Consider the following 25608-nt stretch of genomic DNA (forward strand, 5'->3'; position numbering starts at 1 on the left):
GTCGGCGCCGGGCGTACCTTGGAAAGTTGAGCTTACAATTGTCGGCGCGCAGAGCATAATTTAAATGGCCGAAGCGTAACACAGAAAAGTTCGCACAACGGTCCTTCGTTCTGTCGACTCTTAATGGTGGTTGGAAAATGTGAATAATTTTCCTTCCGTGGCAAAAGTAGCAGAGAGCGAAAGATAAAAAAGTTTAGTAATTATTTCGCTCCCATCTGGCTTGGGGGTTTGTCGTGGACGGCAAATGAGCGCTGCTTCGGTGGCTAAACTTTAGTGTCACAAATTAAGATAGAACTGGAAGAAAGTCGTTTCCAGCTTACTTTCTTGTAGTTGCTGCGAGGAGTGTTACACTTTCTCGCCATGTTTTCGCCAACCCGGTTAAAGTTTTTCACTTACTTTAACTAACTTGTTTCTTTTCTTTCTACTAATTAGCGCCAGCTTCACTAACCCGTTACAATCCGCGATAATGAGACAAAGTGTAGAATTAATCCCAGCTGTGCGAGTGTGTGTGTGTGTGTCCGGCGGGGTCTCTCATGGTTCGCGAACCCGAAGGACCCAAAACTTTGTTTTGATAATTAATAATTGACCCTTTTTCGCGCACACGCAACTCGGTCGCCGCGGATCACAACAAGGGTTTTCTGCCTTCTCCCGGCGCTTGCACTGTGGCAAAATTCAAACCCCACGCAAAAGGACAACGTGCATAATTAAGGGGGGAGGTGCGTACGTAAGATTAAACTCCTCCTATTGTTTCGGAACATTTTCAAAACACTTCGTCGAGGAGCCCACACAAAGATTCATTATTCGGTCTTCTGTCAAACTTTCGGTCTTTGGCATAATTGACTTTTGGTTTTTTCGCGCTAAAGTTTCGCGGCGCTGTTTTTCGTCCGTTGTTAGGTTTCTGTTTTTTCTCGGTCCGGGCCCGGGCCGGAGCCTTCAGAGATCGCTCGATGAAGTTACGGAGCATCGTGCATCATCTTGAGCTGTCACCGGCCGGGCGAAGGCTTTCAACCGAGCGGCTCCTGCGGCTGCGTGGCCCTGTGGCCGGATATTGTGAATGTTATTAAATTTTGATTCGATTCGCTACGGACGGTGATCGACGGCCGCCGATGGTGGCCTATGGCCTTGTGCAACCTCGATTGGGAAGTACATCGTGTCCCCGCCGCAAGGTGATCACGCACCGCGACCGGAAGGCTTTTAAACTACGCACAGCCGGTTCTTCTATGAAACCGTCGAATGATGAGAGGTTTGAGCAGGCGTGGGGTTTCCTTGGTGACGGCCTGCCCTAATCGAATGCCAAAGATGGGATTCATGCAGAGGTCAAACAAAAATCGTGAGTCGAAATTAGTCTTGTTCCAAATCGAAAAGGGTGCTATCGACCTTGCAAATCATCTCCGCTCGTCACCCTTCGAATTGTAAGAGACCCCAAAATGAATCGCAATAACTCTTTATTTCGTCGGATTAACTGTAAAAGTAGGACATCGTTCGAAGTATGGGGATTTCGCAGGAGATTACGGGGTAAAATATAAATCCATAAATCGTGCCAACAGTATTAACCCCAAGAAGCTCTCTGCGACCAACGAGACCCTCAGAACGAACGGCATTTATGTATTCCCGGCGGCAACCCGTGTTTGCGGCGGGGTTGTTGTAAATATGGCCGCTCAGGGTTTCTTCTCCAAACGTTGCCTTGAAAGCTGAAAAATCGATTAAACGATTTAATCAAGATGAGTCCGCCAAACAGAAGAAGCCAAAAAAACGCGCCACTAAAAGACCTCAGTTTCCCAATTTGTTGCAAACACACACACACCAAGAGGGAGAGAGAAGCGGGGGGTCTCTATAATCCCAAGATGACAGGCACGACGGATTTAGCAACCGGCGAGGCCCCGGAAATGTCCGGGACCGGGACGGAACGGAAAAGGTAGTGAAACAAGCGGCGTCCGTGCGACAGTCGTCGACGAAACTTGCGATGGCCATATAATGTTGGTGTGTCCATGGGAAGCGACCAAGCGTCGTTTCTAGAAAGTCGTTGCCGTTTTTTCTAGTCTCCGCGGTGGTGTGAAGTGGACCCGGGTCTCCCGGGCTGGGCCGTAAGTGAAAGTGTTGTGTCTCTCGAACGTCGCGTTCCGTGAAAGGGACACAACGGCAACAAAGAAAGCACAAGCTCTCTCCTTTCGCAGCGTGCGCGCATCGCGCGCGTGATTTTATGCTTCCGTTGGGGGTCATCTTCTTCGAACCAGGTTCTTACAGTACAAAACAGTACACCAGGACCACACGCAGCACATAAACTGGCCATCATTGCATTAGCGTGTCGTCTGGGGCCCAGGCGCGGGCTTCCGAGAACGAGAATGGCAGACCGGCAACGGTCTAAGCGTCTTGTTTAATGTTTCCCATCGACCGCCAAAGGTTCTCCGGCTCGGAAGCACCTTGTCAGCGGTCGGACAAAAGCGGAGCCAGATGAAGATGGGGACAATATTTGAAAATTGGAAATTGCTCCATTTGCTGCCTGCACGACGCTTGGAGTTAAGTTGAAGAAAGCGCAGCGGTGGCTGATCTGACAAGGCAATAAAATCGTCCCGGGGCTGCCGGGTGAAAACATATTTAAAACATGATAAATCATGCAAATACCTTTTCCCCGGGTGTCCAACCCCGGACGGGAGAGGAACATTGCCAGATCGTAAATCAAATTGGGTTATAACATTCTTCGGTGGCGACAGCTCTGTTGAGCATTTCACATTCTACATTCATGTTTACTTGGATTGAATTCCGAAAGCAGCTCCTCCGATGGACTACGGCTCTATTACTCCGGGCATGTTTTTGTATGGTCCAAGTAGTCTCTGTTTCCGATGTCCGGCGCAGACACACCAGCGACGAGCACACATTACGACCAAACTATTCCCATATCCAATAGAAGTCGGAAGTGCACAACGAAAAGACTGGCCGTTACGCAGCTATCTCTGAAGCTCGCTCGGGAACGGACCAGTCACCGGTCGCCATCAGTGTTTTAGTGCCCATTCGACTCCGACCATTGCAATCGTTGTTCCCAACTGATTTCATGTGAACAGCAGCGACATAGCAACCGACCCGCCGGCGCGCTCGACGCAATCGGAAGTCGTCTTCCGGTCGTCGATTGGTGCACACTCTGACACTGACACTGAAGCGCGCGGCGGCGCAAGTATTGCGTGTCCCGTGTCGGCGACCGGCTGGACTGGGCTGGGTTGGATGGTCGGAAGCTGTGCGGCGGTGCCTCCGATGGTTCGCTTGTCGAGTATGGTCCCACTTATTGGTCATCAGAACGAAAGGGAGAGTCCGCATTGCTCCAGCTACTGCACCACGGATGCGGTGGCGATGAGCACTGTGAATGGGTTTGTTTCAATGGTCATGATAGTTGCACTCCTTTTCGAGGTTATACGCCACTAAGCGACTACTCACCCGATTTGTGCCATCAAAATCGCAACGCAAACCGTATTCAATATTGATTGTCAAAGTATGTACCTCGCTCGGTTCGCTCGGTTTCACTCGTAACGACTTTGGAATGCGCATCTCGATGTCTACTATGATCCCTTTGTTGATGTGCTGTGACAGACCCAACGTCAAAATTCAAACTGCCTTCAACTTCTACCGTTAACTCGTTAATCAAACAACCGATTAAAATTGCATTCTATAATTGAACTGTACCTATTGCGCTACAATCGAAATCATATCAATTATTTATTTCGAGCTCCCCAGAAGCATACCATCGATCAACATTGCGCTTGTTGGTGCTTATTGAATCCATTAGGGGCTCCCCAAATCGATAACGATGTTCCCTCGGACCTTTCCGATAGTGACTGCCGGGGCCGGGGTCGGGCGAAGGAGTTAAATGTGGCTTGCAGCCCTTGACCACAACACAATCCACAATCCGTGTGCGGCCCCTGATAGGGGTGTTTGAGTACCATCAATCAAGATTGTGTAGCCTTTCGGCGAAGGTGCTGCCAATCGTCTGGTTTCGACAGAGACGCATAATGTTTTCTTTTTCCCGCTGCCCCCCTGTCTGATTACGTAGCATCACCACCGGAGCGAGCCCAACACAGATTGGGATGATCGGCAAAACATCGTTCAAAAAAAAAAAAAAAGCGGAATAAATCGTCTGTGCTGTGATGATGGGGCGTGCTGCTGCGAATGTTGTGCCGGTCGCCCCGCGAGTGACACAATCAGCGGAAACGACAAATGAGTTTGGAAGCGCGCGCGGCGGGTCAGACCTCTCGCGTGACCTCTTCCGCTGATGCTCCACTGATCTGTGGACACACTGGTAATATATACACACACGCACACACACACACACACACGGATGAGTGGAGCCTCACGCCGGGGCTATCTGCTCCGGGACCCGGGCACGTTGACACACAGCGGTTTGATTTCATTCAGGGCGCCCTTTCGCCCCTCCCAAAACCTTCTCAGCCCATCTTCAGATTTTCGCTGGGACCTCCTTTTTTCATGGTCCCAGAAGGACCGATTCTTAGAAGAACGATAGAGATTCTGCAGAGCTGACCCGCAAAAAATCGCCCTAAGATAAAACAAAAAGCAGACACATAACTGATCGGTGCGGCGGGAGGACACAAATCTCGCCGACCTCGACAGTTTCTAGCCGGCGACGGTTTCGGTTTGTTTGCACGCGTCGCGCCCTGTGGATCTTCAAATTATTAGCGGACGCCCCGAGCGGGTGGACCCGAGCTGAAATATGATATCTGATTTTTTGGTCCAGCTTTTTGCTGATCTCACTCACTGTCCGATGTCTTACAACGTGATGGGGTGGCCATCCACAGAGGCACAGGGCCCTGCCTTTGAAGTGTGTGTCCCATCCAATTCAGCGCAACCGAGCCGAGTCGAGTGCTGCTGCTACGCCATCGTTTCCGGCTTCGTGCACAGAGCAGCGAGTCTGCGATTGCGGATGCTGAACATCCGGGGAGGCCGTCGCGGGACACACGATCCATGCTGTAGCTCACACACCGAAAAAAGGGGTATCACGAGGAGATGGCACACTCGGGAGCGAGAGCATCACATTCATGATGGATTAAAACGGGCAAAAAGTAAACAGCGATTTTGCAATATATCGCCATTAATCATATCGCCGGTCCAGTGTGCGGTGTCTTCGCACCTCAAACACACCCGTTGACACCTAGTTCTCGTCACACACTTGGGAAGGTTCGGTGACCGTGATCCCGAGGATGGTGTAATATTTGATGGATTTCACTTGCCACCCTTTCGGCAGCCAGTCAAGGGCCAGGGCAAAGGATGCTCGGTTCGGGAGCGCCCAAGTTTTGCGGGTTAGGAAAATATTCATGAAACCGATTGTTGGGCTTTTCATTTAGCCCGCCCTAGGCGGAGGACCTGCCACCATTGTGGAGGTCCTCGAAAGTGATTGAACGCCAGCTCTGTCCGAGATGGATTGATCGAGATCTCTCAATCCATCCATCCGAGCTCTGCGGCCGGTGACCGGGGAGCTGTTGGTTGAGTCTCGGCAACGAAGCTCGAGATTACTTTTTCACAACTTTACGACCGGCGGCGACAATGCACGACGTCGCGTTGACGTCGTGTCCATCGTTTCGTGCTATCACCGGTCGGGCCCCTTTCCCATCCGGTTCCGGAAGATAAAGAAGCAATCTGACGATTATTACGATGACGGCGGGGGGGCGGCCATAAAATGTTTATCCGTTCCTCTTGCCGGCCCGGGCTAAGTGTCAAGTGGGGGGTGGCCTAGAGTGAGGAGAAAAGAGCGATAGGCCTCGAGAGACCAAATTGACGACCCCATCTTGATGATACAATTTTTTATGGATTTTTATTGCACTTCCGGTGCCGTGTAAATCAACAGGGGCCAGCTCGAAAGCGAGGAAAGCGGAGTCCGAGTCCGACGGCTGTCTAGGCAAATCCCTGGGGCAAATAAAAATTAGGGCCCCCGTTAATTCTGTTATCACTCTGTGATAATGATGCACCCTTAATTGAGACCGCCATCGAAGTGTGATTAAAATGTGCCCATAAAAGCTTATCCTTCTCAGATTTCTCACACGTGGCCCCAGCAGGCTTGTGCCGCCTCTGCCACGGTGGCTTCCATTTGCCGAGCGGAGGAACAAGATGTCCTTTGCGGAAATTTCCGTCCGACTCCACGTGCCTCGTACGCGGGGGCTGAGGCGCAAACTTTACCGTGCCGTGAGCTCGGCTATTGAATTTGTGCTAAACTTGCTCGTAAAGTCCGCTTTCAATTCCGCCAGCGACGGGAGAAACCAGGAGCGCAGCGCAGCACTATGATTGTGTTACGCCCGTTAGCACGTGTAACCTTTGTAGCGCTTCCCGGTCCTCCGTCGAGGATTTATCTGCCTGAAAATGGTCTGCCCCATTTCGCAACTTGTGGACACAAAGTGAGAAGCTGGCCCCACCATGGCCGTGGCGTCCTGCGGGCGGGCGGGGACCTGCAGCCGACATCAGTCAAGATCAAGTATGGTTGAAGTTACTGAAAAATTACTTTTATGGCGTTCCCCCTCCCGGCTTCCCATGCGTCCCGTGGCGCGCCCCGGCATCTTGAGAAGGTTGACTGCATTTTATTCACGTCCTTGGAGCCTGAAGTACACGGTGGAACCAAGTTTTTACCTCCCACAAACACTTCCCTGAATGACATTCTTCGGCGAATGCTTCCCAACAGTGCCGCCAGGAGAAGTCCTCATTGCCAACCTATAAGCAACTTTCTTCGTCGTGGAGTGTCTGCTTCCGGGTGGTGTGCAGAGTGCTCACTTTTAACCGGAACGTTTGCTGCTGCTGCTGCCTGTATGTCGTAAATCAATCCGCCTTCCAGGGCCACCACACACACACAGTAAATATAAAGCTTCCCAGTCGCGGGAGGAGTTGAGAATTGTTTCTAAAAATCAACAGCAAAGACGAGCGAACTTTCAGTGGCTGCGCCCAGCGTTACCTTTCCTCGGTTTGTGCTCTCGGTGGCAAAAATGAAGTCCTTGCGACGGAAGTGAAACGAATTTAATGTGTGTGTGTTCGGTGGTTAGACGACAACGACGAGAAGGAGGACCTCCCAAACACTGCACACCGCGGCAACGACTACTGGAGAGGATGTTGCATTCGATGATGCCCTTGTTTATTCGATTGCAACATGCACTTACACGGGTGGGCACGCGGTGATAACCGTTTTAAATCAATCTCGCCGAAGCGAGTGGTTTATGTCACTTACAGCAAGTTTTACGGTGCTATAAATAAGCTCGGAAAAGACTAGTTCTGCATCTTGTTATGCCACCATACGTTACGATTTACCAGCCAGGATTTAAAGGACTTAAATATATAATAATTTGCGGTTCTGTTAATCCGTTAACAAACGTTTAAGTTATGATAAATGTACGCTTCGTTTTCGATCAAAATCCAACCAGTAATAGACCTGCATTAAGTTATGCTTTTGAAAGAATTTCTAAGCGTTTATTTTTATGAGAACAAATCAGATCTTCGTTTCATTAATCAAATTATCGACACTAAAGCGCGTTGCATGATTGAAATGTTTCTCTTTAAACTGCGGCCATTCGTTTTGGGTGCTCTCACACATCCCCTAGATACGAAAACGTGTCCCTCCGGGTGGTCAAAACTATGTGATTAGCCCAGTAACCGAAAGCCGGTGGACGGGTGAGAATTTCGGGTCTGAAGACATTATTCGATCCCGATAGCATCGCGCTGTCGTCCCAAACCATACCGAAGGTATGCACCAAGACTGCACGAAGGCAAATTAACGGACTCGCTTTCGGATTGATTTTTCCGACCCTTGGCCGGCATGCATGCTCGGCCGGCGGATGAAACCCAGGAAGAAAACTAGATCATTATCGTCTATCTTTCCACGGCGCTGGTTCCATTAATTTCGTTGCATCGTCGGCAGCGCCGGCAATAAGGTGGCCCGGGCAGGAAATGAATAGAACGCGCAGAGTCCTTTTAGTGTTGAGCATCGCTTTCTCATCATCCTGTGCAGCACACACAACCGATTCATCTTATCCGTCCACACTAACCACAGCACAAACACGCTCTCCCGGTTCTGCTCGCGAGAACCGGTTACCGATGGCGGACGAACGGCTAGGGAAAAACAATCCACATTAATTGATTTATACACTTCCACTCGCTATCCCCAACACACACACATCCGTTTAATTAAAAGAAAGGCGGCCCGCGGCCGCCCGGACGTCTTCGCCACGGCCACGGCGGCCGTCAAGGGTTGAGGCGATTGTTTTCCCTTGATTTTTAAAGGGCCACCACCGCGTACGGTCCTTCGTTCGCGCGGAGTGTGCGATAAAAGTGCACAAAACCCACACCGGGCAAAGCAGGCTCGGAACGAAGTGAGCAACTTCCAGCCGCCAACTGTGACTGACTGACAGGCGCGCGTAGTAGGCGCTTCAAACGGGAAAAGCACATCCATTAACGCCGCCGCCTGCAGAGTGAATTAAACGAGATTACTTCTGCATAGCACACAGCCTGTGCCAAGGGCGCGGCGCACAAGGACCCTGGTAGCACCTGTTTCTCGGTGCGGTGCGTTAGCGGCCACCAAACGCCTTGAAGGAAGGAAGCGATTCTATTTTTACCTCGGGCAAGAAATAGCATGGTTTCATGCCATTTTCATCTTTCCCCAGCTGCCGTTCGCCGCTTTCCGGGAAGGCTACAATCAGTGCAAAAAGCATTTGCCGTGGGACTCCCATCCACTTCCTTTTCCTGACAAAACACGTAGAACTTTGTTGCCTCGTCACCAGCGGTGCACGGTGTCTTCCCGTGCTATCCTGCGATGCCGTCGGTTTGTGCGCCCACTCACCCAACGAATGGGTCTGACAAATTAAAAGCCCTTCCCGAGAGCGCAAAGTGTTTTCAAATGTGCAACAACGTGCCTACGGGTACAGTTTCACACATCGATAAATGAATGACGACACCTTTCATGCAGTTCGAAGAACGTTTTCATAACGTCACACAGGCTCTTTAAACATCGCAGAAGGCGATGCCCACCGAGAGAAGGTTCTGAAGATGGCCGCTTGGATCTGCTACACGGGACTTGCAGACACCACGGCCATTATACCGCCATTATCCTGCTGTGTGCACAGGTACACACACTTCACCGGCCGGTGCGGGATCCTTCCCGGTAATCCCGATCCGAGCCCCGACGAGACTTTGGGCTCTCCATTAAATTTTCTATCATCAGCAAAAACGCCGTCGACCCGAATGAAAAGGATTCCAGTTTTGTTTTTCGCCTTCTTCTCATGAAATAAAGATCGAACCAGTTCCACACGATAGTCACGACGACGGCCGGGGCCGGTGAATGAAAAGTCATCCGCTGATCCACCGAAGAAGGCGTCGTAGTCGGTGAGCAGAGACCTTCGCCTATCGTTCACCGGCGACCCGGCATATGGGATGAGTTTTTAATGATGAAAACTTCCTGCCCGGGTCTCTGTGGTGGCTGCTGCCATCATTAAATTCAAGTATAACGACGCCGCGGCCAAGAGCGTTGCTGTGGGCCGACGAGGGTCGAAGCGCGCTACGAAGCACCGTAGCGCCGCGGCGGTTCCGCGCGGCGATGGTAATTTAATGAGAAATTGATTCGTTTCTTCGTGTAATCTGTAATTATTCACGACGCACTGTCTAATTACTTTTGAGCCGGGGAGCTACCGCGAGCTGAAGGCACACTATGGAAGGTCCCTTTATCGGGCCCACACTGGGTTGGGTTAAATAATTAAGGTCTAACAGAGAGCGAGTGAAAGGGGAAGTGCAAGTTCAAGGTGGCTCCTTCGTTTATTCACGAGACCCCACTACGTTTGACGAAGCGACTGACTTGATTTCAGGCGCCTTTAAACGCCAACAAATCTGTGACGGAAAACTACAATCACCCATTAATCATGCCTCTTCTTCTATCTCTACTTTCGCAGCACGCTCGTACCGTGGAAACTGTTCCGGCAAGAGCTGTCCCAGGTGCATCCGATCTCCTCCGGGCTGGAAGCGATGGCGCTTAAAACCACCATAGACTTAACGTGCAATGATTATATATCAAATTTTGAATTTGATGTGTTTACAAGGTGAGACCGGATCGGTGAGTCGTTGCCCCCAGATCGTGTGCTAAGCGTACCGTTTTTTTTGGCTTGCAGGCTGTTTCAACCCTGGAATACGTTGCTGAGAAATTGGCAAATCCTTGCTGTGACTCACCCAGGCTACGTAGCTTTCCTAACCTACGACGAAGTCAAAGCCCGCTTACAAAAGTATATCAATAAGGCTGGTAGTTATGTTTTCAGGTAAGCACGTCGTGATCCCACCCAATCACAACCAACCCTCCCCCCCGGGGCCACACAATTAATGTTTGTTTCGTCCTCCGCGATTATCCAGATTATCCTGCACACGGTTAGGGCAGTGGGCGATAGGTTACGTGACGCAAGAAGGCGAAATCCTGCAGACGATCCCACAGAATAAGTCATTATGTCAAGCTTTACTAGACGGCCATAGGTAAGGGGGGTCTCCTTCTGCTTCCACCTCTTCTACGAGCAACCTTTACGATGCGTCTCGCGTTCTTTTCACAGGGAAGGGTTCTATCTGTTCCCCGACGGCAAACCAAACAATCCGGACCTATCGTTTGCCGTGCAAAGTCCACTCGAGGATCATATCACTGTGACACAGGAACAGTACGAGCTGTACTGTGAAATGGGTACGTAACACGCCACGCGGCTGCTGGTGGGTTGTGGATTTCTTACCATCATTACCACATCTCTCTTCACCACAGGGAGCACCTTTCAGTTGTGCAAAATCTGTGCCGAAAACGATAAGGACATTCGCATCGAACCGTGCGGCCATCTCCTGTGTACGCCGTGCCTAACGGCCTGGCAGGTGGATTCGGAAGGACAGGTAAGACCAAGCCACTGTGCCTGTGCTTTTGACAATGAAAAGGGTCCCTTTGGTGGTGGGGTGACCTTCGGAATGTCGGAAAAACTTATTGCGAATTGGAAAAAGCCTCAGCGAATTGGAAAAAGATCACTTGGCAGCATTGTAACGGGGCACCATTGTTTCGTTTACTCTCTCCCGCAGGGCTGTCCGTTCTGTAGGGCAGAAATCAAGGGAACGGAACAGATCGTGGTGGACGCGTTCGATCCGAAGCGGCAGCACAATCGCAACTCGGCCAACGGTCGCCAGCAGCTCCAGAACGACGATCACGACGACGATACGGAGGTACTGTGAGACACAGTGTTAGTCTTATACGCTCGTTCTCGCCCTGCCTGCCTGCCCGCCCGCCCGTCCGCCTGCCCGCTCGCTCGCTCCATGTCACTACACACACACACACTCTCATCACCACCATCACCATTAGCCCAGTTTGGTTCCCCCAATCCCGAGTCAAACCTCCGCCACATGAAACAACATGAAACCAACATGCCCCCGTTGTGCCTGTATGTGTCTGTAAGATCCTTCCACAAATAGCACAACAATTCGCACTCGCTCCTTTGTGTGTTCTCTGTGTGTGTTATTGTTTTCGTTAAGCTCCCCTGCGGGGTGCCCAAGCCAGCAGAGAGACGCGTTTTTCTTAGCGGTCATCCCTTCACCAGCATCATCTTTGCATCAATCGTTTGTTTTTCTTTTCTTCATGCAATGCTAGTTAATGGGTTTTTGTAATGTTGGTCCACTTGTCTGAAGCATCAGTGTTTTTCCCATCGTTCCCTTTTAGTTCAAGCTCCCGTAGCGTAGAATGCAGTAATGTGCTCGGTAACAACAATTAAGAGATGCCAACACACGAGTCCGCTTTTTCCTGATCCAGTTTCCCTTTTTCTTTCACACTCTCATCATACGACAATCTTTGTGAGCCATTTCGTGAACGTCCCGAACGTAAAGCTCCATGTTCTGCTGACAAAGCTTTTTATCATCGTTTCACTATTTGCGCCCGAAAGAACTCATAGCAGCAAACACACTCAATAGGTATTCAGTTACACGCCAGTTTTCCATTTTACGACACACTCTCTACGTGCAGTGTGTGTCGCTCTGTTTAGCCAAATTGTTTATTATTTTGAGGTGTAGCGTCCATCCGTTGGCAGAGAACCCATTATGCGCCGTTAACAGGAGCGACTATTAGTAACGATACTCCCAAGCCACACGTGAGTCGATTTCGGCTCGACACAGTGACATAGAATAACGTATAATGGAGGTAATCATTATCAATAATTTGATAGTAACATTGTAATTCGAAGCAATCGGAAAATCCGATATCAATCGAACCCGAGCCACGTCTCGGCCGGAGCAGAATACGACAAAAGAGCAGTTATTTTTATAGTATCTCATCTGCTTCTCCCCGTTCACTTGTGTAGTACCAAATAAGTATTTCAATCTACATACTTCAATCTAAGCAAAGTACTCAGCATAATCGAATAAAATACTCCGTTGAATAGTATACACTTTCCCCTGCTAACACAGCTGCTGGACAGAGGCTACCGATCGTGGCGCGCAAGAGTAGGGAAAAACTGTTCAAACAATAGTGTACATACGAACCTGGATGGCGAATGGCGAGGGAGAGCTGGTAAATAAGTTAGTTAAAACAATCGAAAAGAAAATGTTCGGAAGCCGACACGAGGGAACTGGATAAGAAAACAAGTGCTTAAAATTCTTGTGATGATTAGAAGGATACGATTAGTACGATAGCACCGCGTTGGGAGAAAGATAGGACCATAGTCCGGTTAAGTAAGAGTCTCCCGTGTAGTTCGTAGCAGTAGCGTAGTTAAGTTCAAAAACAAAAAAAAGCTATTGTTCTTTGGAAGAAATTGGCCATTTGCTGCTTGTGAATGCGTTCTCGTAAGTTAGGTAATTTTGTTTTACACTCCCTCTTCACTCTTCCCTGATCATCAGCAATATCGGCTTTCAAACGTTAGCAAAATTACCCCTTCGATCACAACTTTTGCCGACTGCCATTTGAGTTAAACTATGTACAGGTGTGTATTAACACTGCTCCACCAATGCCAACCATTTTTCCCAGTTTTTTGTTAGCGCTATAAGGTATTTATTTGCTACTCTCCCGGAAGAGCCCGGTTATTTGCCGCCGTCCTCTTAATCTTAACTCGCAAAACGCACACCGCCCCGACCAATCAACGAAATCCTGTGTTTTTTGTTTTATTATAACGCAATAAGCCTCTAGTGCGTATAGGTTAAACGTTTGAACTGCAAACGTTTGGAGGCAAACGAAATTAGGTAGATACAATTTTTCGAATATTAAGAGCAAGTAAGTTGAAGCAATAAAAAAGAAAGCGTTGAAATAGAACGAAATAAATCAATTCCGATGATTTCGATATCATCATCCCTCAAAAATTCACCCAATCGCGCCTCATTATTTCGTCCAAGATTCGATTCCGGATCTTTCTTCCCTGTAGTTAGTCACTTTTTCACGTTCACGTTCTGAGGTCCTTGCTTGTCACCTGCGAAAGGAATGTATTTCACTTGCATGCAGTTGCCGTTGTTAAGTGTATTTTTGCGTGACCATTAATAGGATTAAATATTAAGTTTTTCGAGCAGTAAGATCGGGACTCACCAGTTCAACTTCCAAAGGGAACATCCAAATCTGATCATAGTAACCCTTTTTCCTGGCGAAATGTCAGCTGCAACTCGAAATGTGCTCGAAAACATTAACGTGTTGCAAATGCCACCATTATTTGTGTGTTTTAAGAGGTCAACCGGCATCCCGCTTGATTGCAATTCCTTTTTCCGGCACAAAAAAAAACCCTTTGCCAATAACCGAGCCGAACGGGGGGGCAAAAAACAAAAAGCTCATTTTTTGTGCCCAGTCAGCAGAAACAGTAGAACGAAACACATTTGCTCCAGGACAGAGAGAGTGCCGATTGGGGAGACGAAACGAAAAAAAAACCTCTATCAACAACGGTTGAGAGCACCAAACAGCAGAAAGTGTAATAAATCATGCAAAACCTTCTGGCGAGAGGCGTACAGGGCAGGGCACATAATACATCATGTGTCTGTGTTATATACACGACCGGCAACGCTCCGCGGTTCATTGGTATCTGCGCCGCACCGTAAAGGATGGTGGCAAGGAAAAAAGGATTATCAAGGATAACGCCCGTCACCATTTTTATCGCCACACGTGAGGGAAAAAACGGAAAAATGCGATCGTATTTAATGGTTCGCTTCTAAGTACGCAGGCTATTTAGTACAACGGGGTCTTTAAAAAGGGATCGATCAAACTGCTGAGTTGCTGAGTAGGCTGTGGTTGGGTAGACCCAAAAAAAAAATCGCCATCAGCTGGACTGGTTGTAAAGTATTTTGCACTGAAACGGTGTTTTTTAAGGGCCTTACATGCCGGACAGGCCTTACTACAATCCTTCGCCGGTTGCCCCACTTAGGCGCATTCGTTTTCCAGAAAATGCGGCCGACAGCCAAACGACGGGAGAAAATGCAGAATGATCAAGCGATGAAAAACGGGACACCATTAATCTCATGTGCTCCTCTGGGGCCTAGGGCCAACCCATCGCGCGCTCTACCCATCATGACACGCCACATGTCGGAGCTTTCGTGCTCCGGGGCGGGAGTTCGGAAATTGAAACGCAAAATATGTTAAATAATCCCCTTTTCATGGCATGGCAGGACTTTCAAGTCTGCCCACCGCCCGGGAGTTTATCATTTCCGAATTGATTATGGCGTTGGGGCAATGATTGAAAAATGGCATCCTTTCAATCTTCTCATTAATGAACACCCGGCGAGGGGCGTGTGGCGTCCAATCAGATGTTGATGATGTTCTCCCGTTGAATATTAGCACGCGCGAAGTGGGACATTCAAATGCTCGTGCCAGTCAATTATTGGTTTTAAACCACCCTTTTTAATTTTCGCACATTTTTCCATCCTTTGCATGTTTTGCAATTCTGTTTGTGTTTGTGTCTACGTGTTTTTATCACTTTGTTCACGTGTGGCGTGTAACGTTATCAACACACTTCCCTCAGCACGCCATTTGTTAGCACGCCTATGCACGCAAATCCTTCAAAATTGTCAATTTGTTTCCTCCAAAATTGTGGTTTTCGGATGCCGTGAGTCTCATTTTCTTGTCGTTCTCTCTCTCCACTCTCTCTCTCTCTTTCTATCTCCTTTCTCTTTCGATGTGTCGATCGGTTGTGTCCCCCCCCACCGGGTCATCGCTGATGGCCATGGCGTTTGTGTGGTTTTTGGGGGGCCGATGCGTGCTTGTTCCACCGGAATCACCTCGGAATCGGATCCGGCGGGGAACAAACAAAACCAACAACACACACATACACACGGGATGTACAGGATGACTTCAACATTGCCACCTCATCCCTGCACGCGCTAAGCAATAGTATGACCCTGGCACGCAACAACAACGAAAAGCAAAGCCCGCACTCATCGCCTCGCTTGCCACGCCGCCAGCAAACGACAAACTCGACGCCGACGACGACGGCGGCGACGGTTGGCCCACAGCAGCCCTCGGCACCGGTGTTAAGCAATAGCGATATTTACGCGGGCGGTCCCTCGGCCATGGGGGGCATGGGTCACCACCAACCGTCGGCTCCGCCTCAGCAATCGTGTGCCGGCGGAGCGAGTGGCGTTGCGCCCGCGATCCCAGCGGTGGCCGGTTCCGTGCTCAATCCGGCCTCCGCTTCACCCGCAAACTCGTCCTCCTCGTCATCGTCCTCTTCCTCATCATCCTCATCGTCATCGTCATCTTCTTCCTCTTCCTCCTCCACCACCTCGTCATCATCGTCCGCCACGTCGACGACTTCTTCATCTGCCGCGGGTGCCGCCGGAACCGTGCTTCCGGTGTTAAGCTCACCGGCCGCACAGGCGGCTGCTGTGGCCGCCTCTGCGCCACCGCCTCCGACGGCCACCGTGTCCCACACGGTCAACGGCAATCTGGTGGCCACGCACACTAACATCTCGCTTAACGCAAACGGCACTGGCTCCTCCGGCATCAGCAGCAACAGCAACAGCAACAGTAGCAACAGCAGTAGCAGCAGCAGCAGCGGCGGACACCACAACAATCTGGTCAAGTGTAACAAATCCTCATCCTCTTCCCTTCTACCGCAGACTGGCGGTGGCGGTGTGGCGGCGCTGCCGTGCGGAAGCCATCATCACCACCACCAACAGCAGCAGCAGCAGCAGCAGTCGGTGGTGACGGCGCAACAGCTGAACCGTCTCAGCGCACCGGTCGCATCGGTGAGCTGCGCCAGTGGGCCCACTTCCGGGAGCCCGTCGCCGAGCAGCTACCTGATCCTGAAGGCCTTCAACAAAGCCCTCTCGAGCGAGACGACCTCATCCAGCTCGCTGGAGTCGATCTACCAGCACGCGGCGCACCAGAGACAGTGCACCACGACGCCACCGCCGCTGCCACCGCGAAAGTCCTCACCGGGGATCTTGGCCAGCGGTAGTTCCCAGTGCGCCAATGCCTGTGACAATCGGTTGCAGAAATCCTCCGTGAACCGCGGATGCCCACCACCAACGGCCACGACGCAAGCGCTGCTTCAAGCGACGTCCCGCAACAACAACCAGATCATTGCAACTGCCTCGAGCTTGTGCAACCTATCGAACCAGATCACCAGCGGACTCAATCTGAGCCGCAGCTCGGAGAACCTCTCGTTGCTTGCGGCGCGCCTAGCGCCAAAGGACGGTGTTCCCGCACCGGAAGCACCCAGCATTCAGCATCCCGTTCCACCGCCGGTTCCGAAGCATCAAAACATTGCCATCAGCAGCGATCGATCAACAGGCGGTGGTGGCGGTGGCGGCGGTTGCCCTTGTTCGAGTGCCAATGCGCTTCCCGGCGGTGGAACGAACCCGCTGGACCCGTTTGGGGGTGACAGTGCCATCGACAAGGTGATCGTGGGTCCCGCGGAAACGATCGTCGGTATCATCGACACGCGGCCACCGGAAGCGCGCCATCCGATCATCCTGAAGGTGGACGAAAAGTCCGACCAAAGCCTCATCCTGACGGCGGCCCTTACGCCGAACAACGTGTACCAGTTCAAACCGACGGCCTCGGTCAGCAGCAGCAACCTGAATGGGCTCGTAACGGTACAAACCAGCGGCACCAGCACGGAACTCGCTCCCGGGGGCAGCGCAACAACGACGACAACGACGACGGTTGTGTTCAAACCGGCCCCGGCACAACCACAACCGACGCCCCAGCGGCAACCGCAGCCCCAGCCACGCACCCAGTACCAACCTTCGTCGCAAGCGTCCTCCGCCGCAGTGTCCCAGCCCGTGAACAACCACCAGCGGCACCAGTCGCTACCGGCAAACGGCGGTGGCGGCATCGGAGCCGCAAAGATCCTACCGCATCCGCCACCCTGTAAATCGATCACCTCCTCGCAGCTGTCCGCATCCGCTGGCGGAAGCAAACCGTTGCTGTACGAAAACGTTTGCCTAGCAACGACGGCGACGGACGGCGGGGACGGGCTGCCCTCTACGGTGGCCGCAAATAGCAAGAGCAAAAGTAACAACAATCATCTTTCCAGCCTCTCGTCATCGCCAGGGCTTGGCGCCGGGGCCATAATGGTGATGGAGGGTAGTACCGCCGCCGCCGGGGCCCGGTCCTATCCGATCAACAACAATAACAACTCGAACGTGCCGTACGAAAATATCAACCTCGAGTATATAGCGCGCCTCATGCAGGAGGGCTACTCAAAGGAGAACGTCATCACGGCACTCGGGATCTCGCGCAACAACATCGAAATGGCGTGCGACATCCTGCACGAGTTTGTGAGCAAAAGTGGCGGCGGTTGAGGGGAGCGTCCGCTGAAAGCCTTCGTTCATATCGCGCGAAAGACCTGCGGAACCGCCGGACTCTACACAATCATTACTAGGCACCGGAGTCCGGAACCGGGTTATCGAGTGTAGGGCATGGCAATACGTGTCAACGTACAGATATTGGATAGAGAGGTGCAGGAACAAAACGGGGTGGATTATCCGAAAGTGACCGAACTGTAAATAATGTCTCTAAATTCAAGCGATCAGCAATCACACTTGCTTGTATCGTGTGCTGCGGCCTTGGAATGGGCCATAGTTAGAAGATCATTAAAAGATTGTGTAGGATCATTGAGCGTGACCATACGGGTGTGTTTGGTGTGCGTGTACGGATAACATTATTATCCTTTCATCAAATGAAGCTTTACTTTAGTTCCTTACTGAGAAGCGAAAGAGTGTTTCAGTTGATTAGCTAGCTAGGCCTCAAAGAGAGAAAGAGAGAGAAAGAGAGAGGGAGAGAGCGAGGGGTAAAGAATCGTACTTTAGTTGAGTATTGATCTATTATTCTGCGATCCACACAGATCGTGGATCGTGGCCAATAACATTCCTGATCCTGATCAGTTGTCCGATCGGTGTTGCCCGGTTGTGGAAGTTTCTCTGGCTTGCCGTGTCATTCCACTGAGATTCGACTGTGAATGGAGGTACGCGAAACTGCAGAGCTGCGGCCCAGCAGAGTGCCAAACCCGAAACGGCCGCCGCAAGCCGAAAACTCCGTTTGCGGATGTAAATAACGTAACCCCCAGCCCCTAGTCATTTGTGGTCGGTCTTTGAGGAGATAACTGTATTAGGGCCAAGTCGGGACCACCAGGCGCACCCAATCCGAGGGCATCCGAGTTTCTTTCGTTACTACTACCATGCCTTTTCCTTGTAGTGGCCACTGGACTGACTGATCGATTCTTTTCTCATAACTGTCGAAGTGAAGAGGCGCTTCACAATTCCATTCAAAGTAATTGAGCAGCAGCGCGGAACACGGTGAATTGTGGGCAATGAAAAAGAGGAATTTTCGCTCTAGTGATGGTCGGATTTAACTGCGGATTGACTGCGTAAAGTAAACCCATCATCCCGACCGGTTGTTTGTAGCAATCTCAAACGGGCATTTAGAACTGACTAACTGACGAATTGAAGTATAAATATAATTTAAAGTGTAATCGTGGGAGCAAATACTGTGTGTGCGTGTGCTGTGTGAAAAAAAAACTCTCACTCAAATTCTACCGAATCTAACGAGCAATAGCAGACTTTTAAGAGGGCCCTGTACAAAGTGCACGATATTTTCTTCGGGTAACAGTGGTAGGTGATGGTAGCTAACACGTTAAACCTTCAACATTAGAACCTACTGGAGTCTCATAAAAGATTTGTCCTATCATGTATAATGTGTATACCCTGCAATACTCATCGGTGCCGCGCGCTCGCGCACGCACTCCCTTTGCAACCAAAAGGAGGGACCGTTGACGAACATCACTACCCCCGAAATCTGTAGCACAATGATGGAACACGGTGTATGCATAAGTTAGGTGTGTTTTGTAAATAACGTGATGCTAGTGAAGTACGAGCTAGTGAAGCGACGAGTGCAAGTGAAACAACCAAACCACGGTGGCCCGGTCTGAGGCCTACAATCTGACGAATCCATGTGGTATAGCAAAGCAAAATCGTATTTAATATACAATCAACAAATTAGAGTGAATTGTTCTAAACTGTATTCGGTCGGGAGATGAGAAAGTACTAAAGGGGCGGTGGTGTGACTTGGCGCAAACTCACTAAAAGAAACCAACAGCCACTCTGCAGTCGGTCTCGCCGTCGGAAATACGCCATCGGAACGCGCTTAACGGAGATAGTGACAGAGTGTCTGAAACGCGACAAAGAATCATATATTTTTATACATTCTTCAGAATCATCTAAACATAATCTCAACTTTACACGGATAAGACAACAGCGAAGCAAAAACAGCGAAAGCAAAGCAAATACCAAACGCAAGAGACAGCACTTTTTATCGCCCAAACGTAATTGTGTAGTTCAAAATTTCATTCAAACGGCCGGCGACGGGACACGCGCCGGCGACCGATCACAACAAAACATGTTCCCCACAATATTGCTACAGACAAAACCCATCTTAGACAGAGAAAAGTGAATCAATCTCGAACAAGCGCTAAGCAAAACTGAAAATAAATTACAAAAAATCTACCTCGAGTTTGTCATTTTTATTTAAACGTTCTGTTCCGCTCCAACGGTGTCAAAATGGCAGCCACACCTGGCGGGCGGTGATGGTTTCCATGGTGACGGTATGTTTGGTCTGCGCCTAGCGACCCAATGGTCGATGGGACGTATTTTAAACCATCCTGATGAATACTCAGTTCCGGATTACAACACGGCGCAGTGAGGCGATGGCCATTTGATGGCGGAGATACACATAATTGGCGAGCTACGATCGGCAGCTGACTTTGACGAACCAAACCTCTTCTGTCGCTGGAGTGTCCAGTACGGTTCGAGCTGGAAACTGATCGAGGGTCACGCCGAGGGGCAGACGTGCTGTAGTACGGCACGAATCGACCAGCGGTCGGATTTCTGTACCCCAATCGACCTACACCTGGCGTGCCGCGGCCTCCAGGGTTGGCCAAAGTTGCAGGTCGAGGTGTACGCCGTAAACGCTCTCCAGCAATATTGGCCCGTGGGATACGGGTTTGCCTTCGTTCCACCCCATCCCGGTCCCCAGCAGCTTTGCATTACCACGTGGAAGGTCTCATCGCCACGTTTGGCCGATACGTTGCGCGAAAAGTTTCACACCGGCGGTTTCTCGCTGGCCAAGAGCGATATCGCGTTTTCCGGTATCGAGCGCTACAAACTGCTCACGAAAACGGCCGGCACCGTCGAGCTGGAGTTGATGCTGATCTTCAAAAACTTCACCGAGTATGGGGTCGAGCTACGCTAGCGCACTAGTGGCCGTGGTCGGGTGTCTGGCTTTTCTGGGGCCCGCGACTTACGTGACCCCCAGTCGACCGGAAAACGGTGATCGAAATGTGCAAAGCTTCGTCAAAATTGATGTATCGAAAATAAATCAAATAAATACAACCGAGACACCCAACGTGACCGTTTCGACACCGGAGGCAACCACCACCACCGTAGAGACAACGGCAGCGGCTACCATCAGTTCCAGTACCCTGACTTCAGGAACTAAGGCTACCGAAAGTACTACGAGCAGTCCTTCTACACCGAGTGCCGCCACCACGACGACGGCAGCAACGGAGACGGTGCAACCGATCGATTTATATCCCCAAGTTCCGCTGCAAGGCCGGGCAGCAAAGTTGATCCCTTCCGGATACTACTGTCGGTGTGATTTGAAGGTTGATGGCAGCGTGTAGACTTCCAGCGAAGAGAATCTAATAAAAGTCCCTTTTCAGATCAACGTTTGCGATGTAAATTGCTGCTGCGACATCGATTGCAGTGAGGCCATCCTCAAGGTATTCAACTGCGACCAGGAACAACTGCACACAGAAGAGTATCATCACGACGAAGGACTGCAATCCTGCCGGGTTCAGGGTGGGCTGCTGTGCCTTGTCGAGCCTATCCACGAGGAAGGCGATGAACGGGTGAGAGACCTAAGGATGCCACAAACGACGACATGCTTCACAATGGACCTTACTTCCAGCACTACGACCCAAACCAGAAAGCGGATGCTACGAAGCACCAGTGGAAGGATGTGTTTCCGCTTGACCTCACCGTGCCGCCGGAAGAGGCAAGATTGGATCACTATCGTGTCGATGACCTGATTCACTTCTACAACGAGACCAGTGAGACCGTGGAAACATTTGGTAAGGGTTCAATGTTTCGATATGGTATTCTTTTCCGGTTTAAAATGCGTCCTCTCCCCAGCGCTTCCGTATTCACTCACCAACGGTGCTTGTCAGATCGATCAGCCGGTGCAGTTTCTGCGCGATCGTTCCAATCGCTGCCGTCGACGGGCGGACGACCTAACCACTCTCAACAGTCAGTTTCTGCATCAACTGTCCACCACCGGTCGGTTCTTCCGTTCCCCCAAAAAATCCGCCGCCACCGAGCATCCTTGCATGGCGGATGATTGCCTCAATGTCACGTACACCGTGTGCTACACGGCGATTGAGGAGGGCGACTGGAATTGCACGCAGAATTCAACCTCGACTGCGGCAGGATTGGTGGAGCTTTCGGATGAGGATTACGACACGTCCTGCCCCACGATCGTGCTAAAGTTCAATCACAACTTCACGAATCTCCTCAAGATCGAAGCGAAACTACTCTGCCAGCGAATGGACACAGGCACCGGTGACGATTCGGAGTACGCGTGGCAACGAATCACCGTGAAGTTTGTAGCACCCGTTAGCCCAAAGCATAACGTAACCTACCACACGAGCGGCAATCTTGGCTACCTTCAGGGCAAACCTTTGCTCGTAACGCCTCTGGAAGTGCCCCCGAATAGTACCACAACACACAATGGTGGAACCCCCGAAACAGGCCCCCCAAAAACGATGTTGACTTACTTCACGAACGGAACCCGTCGGCCCGATGAATCTTTCCGCCTCCGGTTACCCGCTAGCAGACGCAACCGATGCCACCTGTCCAGCGACGAAACGATCAACTTTGGTGTCGATTCCTGGCACCGCTGCAACTTCATACCGTCCGAGGGGCTCACCAACACGACGACGGGCGGCCGCAATTACACTCGGTTCTGTGGCAAACTGCAGGAAAGTATCTACTCTCATCTTCTGCACGGCGTGCGATCGGATGGTGAGGGTCGCCTCTACGAAAACCTCAATCTGTACGTCTCGAAGTACGGCAATCCGGTTAATCGGACCTCCGAGTGGGTTCGTGTCCGCACGGTGAACGTGAGAAGCGAAGCGCAGACCGTCGCGGAAACAACACAATCATCGGATGAGTTTTTCAGCTGCAGCAACATGCACATCAACGTGGACTATCGGATCTACTATGCCGTAGAGCGGGTGCGAAAAGTACGCTTCCAGGCGATCGTACACGAGGCGGAGATCGTGTTTGGACCACGCGTAAATTTACGATTCCGTCAGGAGGAGGATATACGGGTGCCGATCTTCGTTCAGGTACAGTTCTTCGATCTTACCTCTTCATCTTCCGCGTTAAAATCCGGCATAATGGTGGTGGTGGTTGCTGGCTTCTGTTGGAGCGCAGGTTTATTCTAAACATCGTGTGCGAGCGTGAGTGTGTCTGTGTGGGGAAATAAAGAAAGTGCTATTTTTTGTATTAATTTTATTTCCATGCAAAACTGTGTCCCTCATTGTGAGCCCATTTGTACTCCGCCGTGTGTTTCTTCCCTTCCGGGCCCGTAGACTCGATCAAGCGATAAGACCCATCGTGCGAGCGACGCTCTGATATTCGGTGCGTGCCACATAGCATCCGGTCATCACACGCTTCCCGGTGTACGCCATCCTGCCGTGAAGAACGCGCCAATTGTCAAAGATCAGCACGGTCCCAGGCGTAAGCTGGAACTGCCACTGCATCTCCTTGCTGTACAGCACCTGAGCCAGCCGCTGGTAATCTTCGTAGAATTGGGGCACCATGTCCGTCGGCAGCGTTTTCAGTGCAGCACGATCGGACGGATTGAAGCGTATCTGTTCGACCGAACGCGTCAAGCAGTGCCGCTTGATGACGGGCGCCAAGTAGCGATGGTGTTTATCCTCCTCGATGTACTCCGCCTCGAGCGGATACTCGCACAGCCGATCGAATGCAGGCTCGTCCGCTTCGCGTAGCTTTTCGGTGGCCCGAAAACCATCAACCAGAATCGTTTCCGCTCCGGTGCCGTTGAACTGGATGCAGTGCAGTACCTGCAGACCGGCCGCATCGTTAAAGTACGTGTTGTCCGTGTGCGGTCCCAGGAACTCGTTTGTGTAAGCCGTATCACTGTGGTCCATTTTGCTCTCGCTGAACGTCCACATTTCACCGAACAGTGTTTTCTGCACCGGGAAAAGCCGCTTAATGGCCATCTCCGTGCTCTGCTGATTCGGTGGCACCCTGGTGATGAAGGCAAACCCGTACGTCACCAAGCTGCGCACGATCTGGTGCATGACCCCGTCTTCGCAGAGCAGATCGTTCAGAGCAACGCGAGCATACCCGTCGCTGCCCTGCGAGCATCGATTCTCGATCAGCGCTCGATCCCACAGAACCAGCTGTGACCGTCGCTCGTTAAGCTGCCTGCGGTAGACCTCGAGTTGATTGTCGAACACTTCCGTCAAATCGTACGACGAGTGATGGCCATCGGACCCTGGCGATGAGGAAATGGAAACCGTTTTGCGATAAGACAGGCCTTTTCCCCCCTCTTCAGCGTTACTTACACGTAACTTCGACCTGGTTATCGTTGATGTCACTGCTAAGGGGTTCAATGTCCACCGGCAGATCGAGAATGGAGTACGATCGCTGAAAGGTGGTTCCATTGTAGCACTCCGGGCAGCGGCAATGATCGCGCAACCATACGTAGCTAACCCGCACCGTTTCCTGCGTGTCCGAGTTCCGGATCGTCAGAAATTTGCTCGAATCGTCCGCCTTAGTCAAGCCCATGTCTGTAAGTGGTCACAAGTGGAAAACAGATTATGTCGACACCCCGATCGACCGAGAAGAATCTGAGCGAAGGCAGAAAAGGGGCACGGACTTTAACCGGATCGTAAAGCTTGCCAATTGAAGCGGAGCTAATATTAGCCCCCCTCGCAGTATGTCATGGAAATTATTTAATGATTGATAAGCGGAAAGCACGAGATACTGTCGGGTCACGGGGGGAACGCACGACTCATCGTCGCTTTCGCAGAACTGACCATTATCATCGCCGGCCTTGTCCGGTTCGTCGTCCAGCCGCAGCAATCGCTCGTCGAGCGAGAAGACACCTCCTTGCTCCTGAAGCTTGCGCTGCAATCGCTGCAGGTTCTCCGAGGTGCATTCGAGAAGCGCCAACACTTTGGTCGTCCCACTGCCGCTCGTCGGCTCGTCGCCGTCGCCCGTTTCATCCTGGTCGATTTGCTTATCAGCAGCTAGTAGCCGATCGTCCTCCGACTCCGTTTGCGTCATCGCCGTGCTGGTGGAACACTTTCGTATCGCCAGCGGCGGCAATGATTTAACCCTTTGCAGCACGATCGGTTCCCTGGCCACCGTCGTCGAGAGTTTGCGAATTTTCTCCGCGGGCATAACCGGGGCCTGCGAGGCGTTAACCGTTTCACGGCGTTTCTGGACTAACACTCTCCGTATGTCAGACGCCGCCAGCTCGATCGGTTGGACGTTGGGCGAACATGGAACCAGCAAGCTGCTGCTCCCTCTCGGCTTGCTAACGACCGTAACCGTGGCGGGCGTCGTGTCCATCCTCGGCGGAGATTTGCTGGCGAACGTTTCTTCGATAAAATCGATTAGCTGGTACTTGGTAGAGTCCGCCTTATCGGCCATCGGATCCACGGCTAGCGGAATTTGAACGATCGGTATCATCTCGTCACCCGACTTCGACAGGGGCTCATCCAGGAGCGGCTGCGGCGCAAGGGTGGCTCGGACTGGCGGCGGCGCATCGGGTGGTTGCATCGCCGGCGGTATGATTCGCGTCAAACCTTCAGCATCGGTCAGGGCGTGTAGATTCAACGATGGAATTGCAGTCATGTTGATGCTCCTGGAGGCCTTGTTTTTGTAATCCGAATCACGAAAATGTCGCGAACACACAAAGTATCGTTTTCGGATGATATCGAGCGGTACGGCTATAAATTCGGACAAGTTCAACACCTTTTTCCACTGCTCGGCGCGATCGTTGTCCGCCGGGAACTTGTGGACCAGCGGGAACTTCTCCCCTTTGCACAACGGAACACAGCAAGGCCTGGCTTTCTTCAT

The 25608-nt window shown here is 51.2% G+C and overlaps 4 protein-coding genes across 5 annotated transcripts in view; 3 read left to right on the top strand and 1 right to left on the bottom strand.

Annotated features, from left to right (window-relative positions):
- Positions 1-19886, top strand: part of LOC128277713 (E3 ubiquitin-protein ligase CBL) — a 40802-nt gene extending 20916 nt beyond the window's left edge. The window contains exons 2-9 of one of the 2 annotated variants that reach the window (XM_053016216.1): positions 9915-10061; positions 10131-10274; positions 10366-10482; positions 10557-10681; positions 10757-10878; positions 11059-11199; positions 15274-17477; positions 17526-19886. In XM_053016216.1, coding sequence (XP_052872176.1) covers positions 9915-10061; positions 10131-10274; positions 10366-10482; positions 10557-10681; positions 10757-10878; positions 11059-11199; positions 15274-17477; positions 17526-17739 — 3214 coding nt within the window. In that variant the 3' untranslated portion in view covers positions 17740-19886. Of the gene's footprint in view, positions 1-9914; positions 10062-10130; positions 10275-10365; positions 10483-10556; positions 10682-10756; positions 10879-11058; positions 11200-15273 lie in introns of both variants that reach the window. The other variant, XM_053016215.1, reaches the window with a different exon arrangement.
- Positions 19887-20149: 263 nt separating this feature from the next.
- On the top strand, positions 20150-20683 carry LOC128268431 (B9 domain-containing protein 2). The gene has a single exon (XM_053005521.1). The coding sequence runs from the start codon at positions 20150-20152 to the stop codon at positions 20681-20683; it is 534 nt and encodes a 177-aa protein (XP_052861481.1).
- A 64-nt stretch (positions 20684-20747) lies between these two features.
- LOC128267132 (tectonic) lies at positions 20748-22937 on the top strand (the record flags this gene model as incomplete). Its single annotated transcript, XM_053003919.1, has 4 exons — positions 20748-21095; positions 21153-21341; positions 21401-21563; positions 21625-22937. Coding segments are annotated over 4 exons (2013 nt in total), but the record flags the coding sequence as incomplete, so codon positions are not given.
- Positions 22938-23063: 126 nt separating this feature from the next.
- On the bottom strand, positions 23064-25608 carry LOC128278329 (uncharacterized). The gene is made up of 4 exons (XM_053017039.1): positions 25227-25608; positions 24561-25190; positions 24087-24311; positions 23064-24016 (listed from the first exon to the last, which is right to left on the bottom strand). Exons 1-4 carry the CDS (start codon positions 25606-25608, stop codon positions 23091-23093), a joined length of 2163 nt encoding a protein of 720 aa, XP_052872999.1. The 3' UTR covers positions 23064-23090.

Source organism: Anopheles cruzii, chromosome 2, assembly GCF_943734635.1.
Source record: "Anopheles cruzii chromosome 2, idAnoCruzAS_RS32_06, whole genome shotgun sequence".
In the NCBI taxonomy this organism is placed as follows: Eukaryota; Metazoa; Arthropoda; class Insecta; order Diptera; family Culicidae; genus Anopheles; species Anopheles cruzii.